The 13,573-nt window shown below is 46.3% G+C and overlaps 1 protein-coding gene across 3 annotated transcripts in view; it reads left to right on the top strand.

Moving 5' to 3' along the window:
* The window catches only part of MTUS2 (microtubule associated scaffold protein 2), a 443,851-nt gene that overhangs the window by 391,268 nt on the left and 39,010 nt on the right, over positions 1–13,573 (top strand). For all 3 annotated transcript variants that reach the window (XM_083169852.1, XM_083169851.1, XM_083169853.1), the window contains exon 8: positions 11,984–12,050. In XM_083169852.1, the coding sequence (XP_083025978.1) occupies positions 11,984–12,050 (67 nt within the window). The remainder of the gene's footprint in view (positions 1–11,983; positions 12,051–13,573) is intronic.

Raw genomic sequence — 13,573 nt, 5'->3', positions numbered from 1 at the left:
GTTTTACTGCGTCTAACTTTGCTGGTTTATCTGGTGTATTGAATATACATTACAGTATATGTGAAATGTATAACTTGCTTTATCTGTGCACAATTGATTGACATTTATGTGTATCCACATTGCGGGGAGTGCCCCTTCCCCTTGTTAATAGTTCAATAAAGCGGCTACAAGTTGAGGTCTTTAAATATTGCAGACTTTGCCTGTATTCCTTTTACCTCTCTGATGACCAACAAAGAATTCTCTATAGTCAGAGTTGTCACGATCACCGCGCCGAAGGAGAGTTTCTGCATTAACAACTGGTTAGTACATTTCTATACCATACTTGCCGCCTTTTTTTTTTTTTCATCAAGCCCCGCCCCCATGAAGTCAAACAATGTAACTTACAGGTCCGTGAATTGGGGGAGGGGCTAAAATGACGCAAAATGACGCAGTTTGCGTCATTTTAGCCCCACCCCTCACCGCGGACCCGCAAAAAAATGTAATTTTGTGCTGCAGGGAAGGGGTGGGGGGGTGGGTGGGTGCCGGGGCTGGCCGGCCAATGCGGGAGGATTGCTCACCTTCCCGGGGGGCCCGATTTTCGGGAGACTCCCGGCAATTCCGGGTGGGTAGGCAAGCCTGTTCTATACACTTAAACCATACCGTAGTCAGGCGGGTATTACTTATGTGGTCGGGTCCCCTCAACAGTGCATTGAGTATTTGATTATACCCCGTGATGTGGAACTAAAAATGTTTAAATTCTGTTTGTTTTCAAAAGTATTAACTCACAGAACTGGACTGATTCTGCCAGCTGTGGTTCTGTGCGGACTAATGGTCCCCTCCAGTGTGAGGGGCAACATGAGCATTTCTACCAGTAGGGAGAGCCAGGTCCCGGGGAAAAGCCTTCCTAGACTAACAGACATTTGCAAGACCTCCCCTGACCGCGAGCCAATGAGAATCAGGGCCTAGCCATAGGTCACAAGGAGCAGACGCTGGATCTCTACCATGGTCTCCTGCAAATCTCTCAGTCAGTTTACTTCAGACCTTGCTCTAAACCCTTAGGCCACTTACTGGAACAGCGCTCTCTTTATTATTACATGGGATTGTTACATTCTTTCACATCTTACTGCAGAGATTTCCATTTATAATCCAGGTTTGGTGCTTAAATGATACAAACTAAAGCACATTATTATTTCTATTAGAAAATTCTGAGCTTGGTAAATAAAACTATATGGCACTCTTGAAATAGCTAAATAATTCCATTACCTGCCAACAGAAATATGTTACCAGGAGAAACTACAATATCCGTAGGCAAAACTAGAAAGTTGGTAGTGGTTGGTCCCAGGTACAAGTTTCAGATTTTTAAAGAAATAAATTGGTGATTGTCCGTACTGCAAGGGGCTTGGTCTTGTAAGAAAAGATTACCTTATACCCCATACATTACTTTCACTGATGTTATTATTATGCCACTTTCAGACCGCAAAGGCAGGGTTGCACCTGGACTTCTAACAGTGCGACCCTGCATGTGCAGTCTGTTCACACCGGTTCACTTATGTCATCAGGGGGCGCGGTGGAGCGTTGGCGCACCATCGGGAGCGGGGGAGGAGGCAGCGCATAGAGCTGGCGCTGCTCCAAGCGCTGCCTCCTCCATAGTGTGAACAGGAAACAGGTCGCTTAACTCGTTTAACCCATTCACACTGCACAGCAACACGGCAAAGAACCAGTAAGAACCCTTCTTTTTTACCAGTTCGTATTGCCGTGTTGCTACCCATTTGCGGGACCCAGTAACCCATTTCACATCGCACTATATTACCAGGTCGAACCGGGAAGAAACCGGCTTGTACCTGGTAATTAGGTGCGATGTGAAAGGGTATAAATGTCACCTAGCTGGTGTGACAGAACTTACAGGAGAAGAGAAAGGGCGGGATGTTCTAACATCTGCTGCCCCTCTACACCCCGCATCGCCGGCTACCGCATCCATACAAGTCGCATATGCACTTACATATGCGAAAGTAATGCAAAGGACAGCTATTGTGATAACAGCTGTCCTTTGGGATGTGGCGCCATCCCTGGACTACGGCCGCAGGGCATACTGGGAGAGATCCTTCATAGGTCCCCACAAGGTGCCATGTAGAGTAGACTATAGGCTTCTATAGGGTATTGCCAGCAGAAGCTGGCAATTTTCTTTGCAGTGGTGCCCCAGCGGAGGGACTTTAGTGCAAATGAAAATGCGGTAAAACATTGATAATGGAGTTTTTATAGCATTTTTTTTCTTTAGAGCATCACACGGTGTATGGCATAATGTGCAATAGGCATTACAGTGTGGCATAATGTGTAATGGGTATTTTGGTGTGTGTCATAATGTGTAAATGGCATTAAGGTGTGTGGCATATTCTGTAATTGGCATTCCGGTGTGTGGCATACTGTCTAATGGGCATTACACGCTTTGCAGAGGGCCACACCCTTGCATTGAGACCACACACCCTTTTTGGTATCAGCAAGTTTTGGAATCGGCATACCATAGGTATGTGCAAACTGGTTTAAATTTACTTTCTTTGGTATTTTTACTATTTGTACTGGTAGTCAAATTGGCATGAAACAGCCCTGTTTATATTATCAGAATGCGGGTGTGTGGGGGAACGACATAGTGCCAGAAACTTTTTTTGTCAGGAGGAGCAAAATTTCTAGTTCCATCACTAATAGCATCCTATAATTTGTGTAATGCTAAGTTAATGGGCTGCAAGTTTTCGTGTTGCTTAAAATGTGGTCCTTTGCCTGTTTGTTGCTAATAGCACATTTGGGACATTATTAGCTTTTGAGTGTTCGGTTCCACTGTTGATTATCTATTAGTGGTATCTTATGCCTCCTGTGTCTTTTATCTGATGAGCTTCCTGTCACGCGCCGCCGCGGCGGTACACGGCGGGTCCTGTACTCACCCGTCCGTGTCCGCAGTCGGCTGGCGTGTGTCGGCCTCCATGTCAGGTGAGGCGGCAGGCAAAGGTCCGGCAGTGTTGGAGGGCAGCATGGAAGTCTGCAGCGTGGTCTCACTCTAGGCTATGGGTGCCGTGAGACCAGCGCCGCCATCTTGCTTAAGGGCAAACAGGGGATTGGGCCAGGTCAGAGCTGCACACCTGTTTCACTGTGATAGCCAATGGCAGCCGCCTTCTATGCATATAGAGGATCTGCCCAGGTAACTCAGTGTCAGTGCAAAGAGTCTTCTGTGCCGTGCACTTCCTGGAAGGCTCCTGACTCATTGTGTCCTTGCTGTGTCCGTCAGCTCGCTTTGGCTTCAGATCCAGTGCTCCTTTCCAGTCACGCTGGTCGCCAGCTTCTCTCTGGTACCCTTGGGTGCTTCCTCCTGGATTCCCCAAAGACCTCCTCTTCAGCTACCTCCAGCCGCAGTCACCTCCCATCTTCTTCCAGTTCCGGATCCTCTATTTGCCACCATCTTTTCATCTCTTCATCAGGATTTTCTTCATCATTGTCTTCTGGACATTCATCCTCATTGTCTTCTGGACATTCATCCTCATTGTCTTCTGGACATTTATCGTTTGCCATTTACTTTGATTCCTATTACAGTTGTTCTCAAAGAAGTATTTGAGTCCTGTATGACAGCCTTTATTAAACCTGCTCGTTTTAACCCTACTACTGCCTCCTCCTCAGTCCCTGAGCACCACACGACCTCATCAGAATCTTCGGCCGTGACAGTTTGCACTGACCCGATGGAGTCGGGTGAAAATCAGGGATCTCTGGCAAACGTATTGCAAGGCATTATGGGCCGCCTGGAAAAAGTGGAGTCTTCACAGCGGCAAGTGGCGCAATTTTTACAATCACTGACTTCCTCACAAACCACCCCTCCAGCGGCTACAGCAACATCTTCAGTATCCTCGGGAGGAGTTTCCGCCACGCCACCAGTCGGGTCCATTATTCCCCCTCAGTTACATTTGCCGACCCCCAGCAAGTACGATGGGTCTCCTAAAGGATGTCGCGGGTTTTTGAATCAGTGCGATGTGCACTTCACTCTCCAAGCCTCCAACTTTCCAACTGACAAGGCGCGTGTAGCCTACATTGTCTCCCTCCTCTCGGGATCTGCCCTAGAGTGGGTTTCGCCTCTGTGGGAGAGAGCAGATCCTCTACTAAACAACTACGATGATTTCATTGCCTCCTTCCGACGAATCTTTGACGAACCAGGTCGAGTGTCATCAGCCGCTGCAGAGATTCTGAGAATTCGACAAGGTAGCAGATCGGTGGGCCAATATGTGGTGCAGTTCCAGACACTAGCATCGGAGTTGGAGTGGAATGAAGAGGCTCTCGTCGCCGCGTTCTGGAATGGTCTTTCCAGCCGTCTCAAGGACGAACTAGCTACCCGTGACACCCCTTCCACTCTGACAGCGCTAATCTCCTTGTGCAATAAAGTTGATCTGCGGCTTCACGAGCGACAACTGGAAAGGACTCGTTCTGAACGTTTTCGACCTCGTTCTTCTTCTGTGGTTACTTCTCCTGTAAAGATTGGATCATCTACTCCTTCTGCCACAGAAGAACCAATGCAAATAAATCGGTCCCGTCTCTCTCCCGAAGAAAAGAACCGACGTCGCAGAGATAATCTCTGTATGTACTGCGCTTCATCTTCTCATCTTCTGATCTCTTGTCCTCTTCGTCCGGGAAACGACCGCTCCTAATCTCCACGAGGGAGGCTAGATTAGGAGTGTTATCGCCTGCTCCCTCCACCATAGACTCTACCATCTCAGTCACCCTGAGTACTCCTCGGGGACAAACGTCCATGCAAGCTCTACTGGACTCAGGTGCGGCTGGGAACTTCATCTCGGCCGACATGGCTGCACAACTCTCCATACCTCTCCAACCACTGGAACAACCTCTGGTCCTGACAGCCGTCGATGGCAGCCACATCTCCAGTGGCCATGTCACCTCACAGACGGTACCGATCCATCTTCAAGTTGGAGCCCTGCACCAAGAGAAGTTAGAGTTTTTGGTTCTCCCTCAGTCCTCTCACCCTGTAGTCCTAGGGATGCCGTGGCTTACCAAGCATAACCCCCATGTCGACTGGCTAACTATGGAGATTAAGGCCTGGAGTAAGGACTGCTTTTCTTCTTGCTTATCTCCTGTTATTCCTATTCTTCTGAGCAAACCTCAAGCATTTTCTCCCCAGCTTCCTGCCTCCACCATACCCGCACCATACTCGTCTTTTTCAGATGTCTTTAGTAAAGGAGGTGCCGATACATTGCCGCCCCACCGGCCATGGGATTGTCCCATTGATCTCATTCCAGGCAAGACACCACCACGGGGAAGAACGTACCCTTTATCGTTGCCTGAGACCGAGGCCATGTCGGCATACATCCAGGAGAATCTGGAGAAGGGATTTATCCGGCCATCCACCTCTCCGGCAGGAGCAGGCTTCTTCTTCGTCAAGAAGAAAGATGGCAGCCTGAGACCGTGTATCGATTATCGGGGGTTGAATGACATCACCGTTAAAAATCGCTATCCGCTGCCCCTCATCACTGAATTGTTCGACCGAGTTAAGGGGGCCACGGTCTTCACCAAACTAGACTTGAGGGGAGCATACAACCTGATCCGTATCCGCCAGGGGGACGAATGGAAAACGGCCTTCAATACCCGAGATGGACATTATGAATACCTCGTTATGCCGTTTGGTCTGTGTAATGCTCCAGCCGTTTTCCAGCAATTCGTGAATGACATCTTTCGGGACTTGTTATATATTTCCATTGTTGTCTATTTAGATGACATCCTCATCTTCTCGTCCAATCTCAGCACTCACCGGCACACCGTTCGGGAGGTGTTAAGCCGTCTTCGCCAGAACCAGCTTTTCTGTAAGCTCGAAAAGTGTGCCTTCGAAGTCTCGTCAATTCCCTTCCTGGGTCATATTCTTTCAAGTACTGGGCTGGAGATGGATCCTGAAAAAGTCCGCGCTATTCAAGATTGGACACCCCCAACCACTCTCAAAGGTTTGCAAAGATTCCTCGGCTTTTCCAACTACTACCGCCGCTTCATCCGCAATTTCTCCTCCATAGCAGCACCTCTGACGGCTCTTACCCAAAAAGGGGCCAATCCTGCCCAATGGCCGCCCGCAGCTACCAAGGCTTTCCAACTACTGAAACAGGCGTTTATCACCGCTCCAATTCTTCTTCAACCTGATGTGAACCGACCCTTCATCCTGGAGGTTGACGCCTCTTCTGACGGAGTAGGAGCAGTTCTTTCGCAAAAAGGAGAGGATGCAGAGCTTCACCCTTGCGCATACTTTTCCAAGAAATTTCTCCCGGCAGAAAAGAACTACCCTATTGGAGAACAGGAGCTGCTCGCTGTTAAGTTAGCCTTCGAGGAGTGGCGGTATCTGTTAGAGGGGGCTCGTCACCAGATCACAGTTTTTTCCGACCACAAAAATCTTTCTTTCTTAAGACAAGCACAATGTCTCACTTCACGCCAGGCTCGTTGGGCTATGTTCTTCGAACGCTTCAATTTCCAAATCAAGTATCGTCCAGGTGTTTTAAACAATAAAGCTGATGCCTTGTCTCGGTCCTTCAATCCCAGCTCAGATTCTGAACCACTTAAACAGTCCATCCTGAACCCTGTCGTTTTTGCTCATGTCTCTCCTCACCCTACACCACCTGCAGGCAAGTCCTTTGTGCCGCCCAATTTACGCAAGAAGCTGTTGACGTGGGGCCACGCCTCCCGCTTTGCTGGACATTCCGGGGTACAAAAAACTTTACAATTTCTCCTACGATCATATTGGTGGCCAACCATTCGACAGGATGTAAAACACTTTGTATCTTCATGTGTCAAGTGCGCCCAACACAAGACGTCTCGGACTCCCCCAGCTGGGGCTTTGCTACCACTGTCCATCCCAACGGAACCATGGACTCATCTGTCGATGGACTTCATTTCTGAATTACCCTCCTCTAGCGGTTACACTGTTATCTGGGTGATAGTCGACCGATTTTCCAAAATGGCCCACTTCGTGCCCCTAAAATCATTACCTTCGGCTCCAGTACTAGCCCAACTCTTCATATCCACCATCTTCAGGCTTCATGGGTTGCCCAAAGAGATCATATCCGATAGGGGTGTGCAGTTTGTCGCCAAGTTCTGGAGAGCTCTGTGTACTGCCGTTCAGGTGAAATTAAAATTCTCCACCGCCTTCCATCCTCAGACTAACGGGCAAACCGAACGTGTCAACCAAGACCTAGAGACATTTATTCGACTTTTTGTGTCCTCCTCTCAAGATGAATGGAAGGATCTATTACCCTGGGCGGAGTATGCACACAACAACTCTTATCACTCCTCTTCAGGTACTACACCCTTCTTCACAGTCTACGGCAAACATCCACGGTCCCCTGATTTCTCAAGTTTGCCGTCTCCGGAGGTTCCGGCAGCTTCCATGTCTCTTCATCGTTTCAAAAAGATATGGGCTGAAGTTCACAAAGCTCTTCTTCAAGCTTCTGCCAGATATAAGAAAGCAGCTGATAAGCGAAGAAAGGCAGTTCCACCATTTAAAGTAGGGGATCGAGTGTGGCTGTCTACCCGCAATCTTCGACTTCGTGTACCCTCGATGAAACTTGCCCCTCGTTTTATTGGTCCATTCCCCATCACCCAAGTCATCAACCCGGTGTCCTACAGATTGCAGCTTCCATCTTCTATGAAGGTATCTAATTCTTTTCATATATCTCTTCTCAAACCATTGAAATTAAGCATCTTCCAAAAGAAAGTACCCCGACCCTCAAAGGTCAATACCGAGAAGGATGCTGAGTTTGAGGTCAGACGAATCATAGACTCTCGTTATCGCAACTCTCGACATCAATTTCTGGTGGAGTGGGCTGGTTTCGGACCGGAGGAGAACTCCTGGGTGGATCAAGCTGATTTACATGCCCCAAGTCTCGTTAAGCGCTTTTTTCAGAAGAATCCTCACAAGAAGCGCAAATGTCCTGAGGTTACCCGAAAAGGGGGGGGTACTGTCACGCGCCGCCGCGGCGGTACACGGCGGGTCCTGTACTCACCCGTCCGTGTCCGCAGTCGGCTGGCGTGTGTCGGCCTCCATGTCAGGTGAGGCGGCAGGCAAAGGTCCGGCAGTGTTGGAGGGCAGCATGGAAGTCTGCAGCGTGGTCTCACTCTAGGCTATGGGTGCCGTGAGACCAGCGCCGCCATCTTGCTTAAGGGCAAACAGGGGATTGGGCCAGGTCAGAGCTGCACACCTGTTTCACTGTGATAGCCAATGGCAGCCGCCTTCTATGCATATAGAGGATCTGCCCAGGTAACTCAGTGTCAGTGCAAAGAGTCTTCTGTGCCGTGCACTTCCTGGAAGGCTCCTGACTCATTGTGTCCTTGCTGTGTCCGTCAGCTCGCTTTGGCTTCAGATCCAGTGCTCCTTTCCAGTCACGCTGGTCGCCAGCTTCTCTCTGGTACCCTTGGGTGCTTCCTCCTGGATTCCCCAAAGACCTCCTCTTCAGCTACCTCCAGCCGCAGTCACCTCCCATCTTCTTCCAGTTCCGGATCCTCTATTTGCCACCATCTTTTCATCTCTTCATCAGGATTTTCTTCATCATTGTCTTCTGGACATTCATCCTCATTGTCTTCTGGACATTCATCCTCATTGTCTTCTGGACATTTATCGTTTGCCATTTACTTTGATTCCTATTACAGTTGTTCTCAAAGAAGTATTTGAGTCCTGTATGACAGCCTTTATTAAACCTGCTCGTTTTAACCCTACTACTGCCTCCTCCTCAGTCCCTGAGCACCACACGACCTCATCAGAATCTTCGGCCGTGACACTTCCATTATCTCTGCAATCTACAATCGCTATAAATAAACTAGGTTTGTATTTTTTTAAGCTTTGGGCCTTTTAAAAAAGTAATTATGCTCTGCCAGCATCGTAGTAGAACAATGTGGGAGTAATTACCTGTAGTTTATCTGTGGACTCCATTAAAGCATGGTTGCCGGGAGAAGCCCGGAGAGGAGACTGTTTGCAGAACTGTAGGGGTCGGGCCTGATATCGGCGTCATCAAGCCCCGCCCCCAATTCGGCTGTCATTTTAGCCCTGCCCCTCCCAAAAATCCTGGAATTTAGACGCCGCGTTGCGGTATTTAAACAACAGGAGGTAGGTGAGGCCCACCCACCTCCTGTTGTTTAAATACCGCGACACAGTGTCTAAATATCGGGATTTTCGGGAGGGGCAGGGCTTGATGACGCCGATATCAGGTCCCCGCCCCCCACAGGTAAAATCCGGGAGGTTTGCCCACCTTTCCGGGGCGGGGTGGGGGTGGGAGGGGGACCTGATTTCCGGGACCCTCTCGGCCAATCCGGGAGGGTAGGTAACCCTCTATAAAAGTGATTGATTTTATTTTCATTGCAATCATGTCAAATGTAAGAAACTTTTAGGGGCATCATAACCTATAGGTAAGCCGTTCCTGACATAGCCAGAGTGCAAATTTAGCATAATAAGTCTGGGTATGGTCAGGGCCCTGGGGCTGTTTTGCTACATTGAGTATCCTCATAATGATTAAGGTGTGGCCAGATGCCCTGTGTCTGTTTTGGACCCGCTTGCCCTAAAACACTATTTCACTGCCACACACATCAGTGGCAGGTGCGTGCAGCCCCTGTACAAAGTTGTTCTGCTGTGCTATGCAGAGCAGCAATAAATGGACAAAACCATGTGCACTGCAGGGGGGCAGCTATAAAATGTGCAGAGAGAGTTAGATTTGGGTGAGTTATTTTGTTTCTGTGCAGGGTAAATACTGGCTGCTTTATTTTTACACTGCAATATAGATCTCACTTTGAAGTAAAACCCCACCCAAATCGAATTCTCTCTGCACAAGTCACATCTGCCCCACCTGCAGTGCACATGGTTTTGTCCATCTAAGAAGTATTTTGTCAGAAAGAGTGAACTAGAATAAGGCCCAATGGGACAATGCCCTCATATCTGATCTGTCCCACCAAAATCTCAATGGTTGGGAGGTATTTAGTACTGCTATATGGAGAGCCCCTATTATTAAATGGGGTGCAGCAGGTCCCTGACCTCTACCTCCGTGTAGCACTCCCTCCAAAATTCCCACAGTCATAAGACCGTGGAATCCCGATGCTCAGAATCCTAATGATACCAGAGGTTACGTACCTGGATTGGGGTTAGTATTAGGACCTATGGGGAGCATTAGGTAGTGTGGGATGGGGGAAGTTAGGCTGCAGGGATGTGGGTTGGTAAAGGTTAAACTGCCCCCCCTGTACCGCCCACTCACCTCTCTACCCCACTCATGTGATACGTCAATCCTGGCAATGTGCCAGTCCACCAGCACCCCCAACAGAGCCGTCATGGCTGCTTTCTCTTTGGTTTACAAAAGTTATGGGGCCCAAACACTTGCAATGTTTTACCCCAATCCCAGGGGATTTTTAATATACTGATTTTCCCTGGTGGATTGCCGATCATCAGCTGGTCCGGCGTTCTGGGGTCCGGACCGTTCTGAGTTTTTACCTAATCCTAATGATATATCCTCCTTTTTAGATGTCTATGCCTGGTCGCAAGGGCATAACTACCATAGGTTCAAGGGGTGCAGCTGCTACGGGGCCCAGAGCTGAAGGGGGCCCATCTTTGCTGTCTAAGTAATATGCTTACATACATTTATCACCATCAGTTGCTAAATAGGGGGCCCTTACCAACTTTGGTATGGGGCCCACGAATATCTAGGTACGCCTCTGCCTGGTCGCTGGTGCCTGTTTGTAGTTACACTATCACAGTGTTTGCACAGAAAACCGGTCATTTGCATTTCTTAAATTCCGACTTATGCAGTCTAATTAAGTGAAGCGAAAAACTGGTGTTAAAAGCATCTTCTAACCAAATGAACACATTTAGCACCATTGAAGGGGTAAGAAGCGGATTTTGGAGGATGTAGTCTTTATGTCAAATAGCAGTGATGACTTTCAGTTTATAAATGATAAATTAAACATAGAATAATGTTGCCTATGGAAATTAATTATCTCTGTGACATATATTATGATCTATATATATATGTTCTCCATTCACATGAGCCCATTATGTTGTATTTCATATTCCTATGCATATTCCACCGGGATCTTTCCTTCCATACAAGCCTACATTTTTCTTGCAAACCATTATACATAAACTTTCACATTTAGAGAGTAATTAGCAGTAATTAAGGACAAGAGGATTTAGGAGCGAAAGATTTATTCTCCTTTCAAAGAGTTGCTGAGGAGATATGAGTATTGTATGGGTGGGCAATTCAGCTGGGGGAGGGGGGACTTAACATGTTTTAGTAAAAATCTAAAACCATAGAATACATTGTTTGAGATATACAATACAACTTAAGGTACGTAGACACAAACATATATTGGACAATCTTCAATTTTTTTTGAAAAGTGGGAACATATAAATAAAAATTTATAATATTCCACCCAGAAACTATTATTATGACTTTTTATTTATATGTTCTCACTTTTCAAAAAATTTATGATTGTCCAATATATGTTTGCGTATATGTACCTTAAGTTGTATTGTATATCTCAAACCATGTATTCTATGGTTTTAGATTTACCCCTGATGGCATCTCTTGCAGACAAAACGCGTCAGGTTTGTGATATCAAATGTTTTGTATGATATGAACATCAACTACTTTGAAGCTGAAATTATATATCAACAGCCAAGTGACTTTTTATTGCTTTTAATAAATTATCATTGTAACATATTGTGTTTTTATGATACTACCTAAGTGGGAAACCTATTATAAGGTTATCCATAGGCACCCATTCACTATTGTTGCCATTCTGTTCATTGTTCATTGTGGGTCCCTTCCTTACAGGGATCTTAGTCATTTATCTTGTAAATGTGTGATGGTGATAATATTATCATATAATTCATTGATACATGTATTAAACATTTATGATACGTTATATTTGTTTGTGGATGTGTATATTGTATTGATTTGCATCCCCCATCTTTGTGACTGTAACAATCCTGTGCACATGTGCTCCACAGAATGAAGCAGGTCTTATGAAAGAAAGAGAACTATCGCTTGAACTTGCAACAATCAGAGATGAAGTGGGTGAGTAATCACTGGCGAAAATGTAATAAATGACCATGTTGGACTGAACTTTGCTTGTTTTCCAAAGACTGAGTGCCATCACTATTGTGGGAAATAGATCTAGATACTGTATGATGGACACAGACAATCTATTAAGTTATCAATGTGTTGGATGTAACTGTCAACTTATTAAAAATAATTAACAGCTTAGCAGCTATTCTACTCCCTCATGGGGTGGGTGCCCAGTGTCGTATTTGTTTTTGTAGTGTCGCCAGTAGCCCTGATATCCAGCTTTGCTTTCTGTGCAGTTTTATCATCACTTTTACATTGCGAAATGGGGTTACATTTCTCCTTCTGTCATCAATGTCGATATTCCAAGGCTTTTGTGTACACAATATATTTTGTCTTCCATTTATGTCAGTTCTTTTAGTTGACCCACCTACTCCTTGGACCCAATGTTATCACTTTGTAAAGTTTTCATTCAAATCCAACAAGTGGAACGCTCAGCACAGACTCACTGGGTCAAAGTTCTGCCTAGTGACCAATAACAGGAGGTCCAAGCAGACCTCCAACCCACTGGTAGGCCTTCTGGGATACAATGTTACCACTTTGTGCAGTTATCCTCCAAATTCACCCAATAGAAGGCCCAGAACAAGCTATCTGGGTCAAAGTTCTTCCCACCATACACCAACAGGAGGGCCAACCAGGACTTCAAACACCCTTATACCTGGCCAGGATCCAACTGGACTACCCTTTTGTTGGTTTGGGTATGGGTCATCGGGACATGAAATAGGTCAATGTGCATTAGGACGACATGGTCAAAAGATCAACAAAAGCATGAAGTCGAAATGGAAAAGGTTGACATGGAAAAGGTCAAAATGAGTTTTTCATGTATATATTTTTGTGTCTATGTTTTTGCCTTCGCCTACAGCAGTCTGATAACCGTTATCCATGACCTTGCACATTGTCTTCAACTGTTTGCCTTTGAATTATTAATCATGCAACTTGTACGGATTTGCTATTTAATTATAAGATACAATGTATACTAGTACATCAAGTAATAATATACAGAGACTTTCTTTCTATTTGTACAATCCATAAATAAAAGGCGATTATTGCTGAACACACAAATAGTATGGTCACAAAACAGAGAATACAGCTGAAGTTGGCATATTCAGCAGAGAGGGAACCAGGCTTCCGAGAACCGTCAATGCCCAGGGTGGTGGATGATAGATTAACAATGAATACTGTAGGTCCACAGTCAATAAGTCAACACAATAGGGTCGACAGTCAAAAGGTTGACCAGGTCTGCCATTCGTAAAAATGGTAATTCCGCCAAATTCATCACTTTGTAAATTTGATGATTAGTGCGAGTCCCGGTTGCAAATAGGATCGAATGGGTACAAATGGGTGCATAAAAAAATATACAAAATTCAAAATATATACTGCTTGATTCAATTATTAGCAGGACAATTAGGAAGAGCTGTGTGACCGGCACTTTACCTGACATTGCACCTTTGGTGACCAAATATGTCTGTTATCAG

The sequence above is a fragment of the Crinia signifera genome, chromosome 2, assembly GCF_055691185.1.
Source record: "Crinia signifera chromosome 2, ASM5569118v1, whole genome shotgun sequence".
Lineage (NCBI taxonomy): Eukaryota > Metazoa > Chordata > Amphibia > Anura > Myobatrachidae > Crinia > Crinia signifera.
Note: the sequence above shows the minus strand (reverse complement) of the source record. Positions and strands in the feature narration are given on the sequence as shown.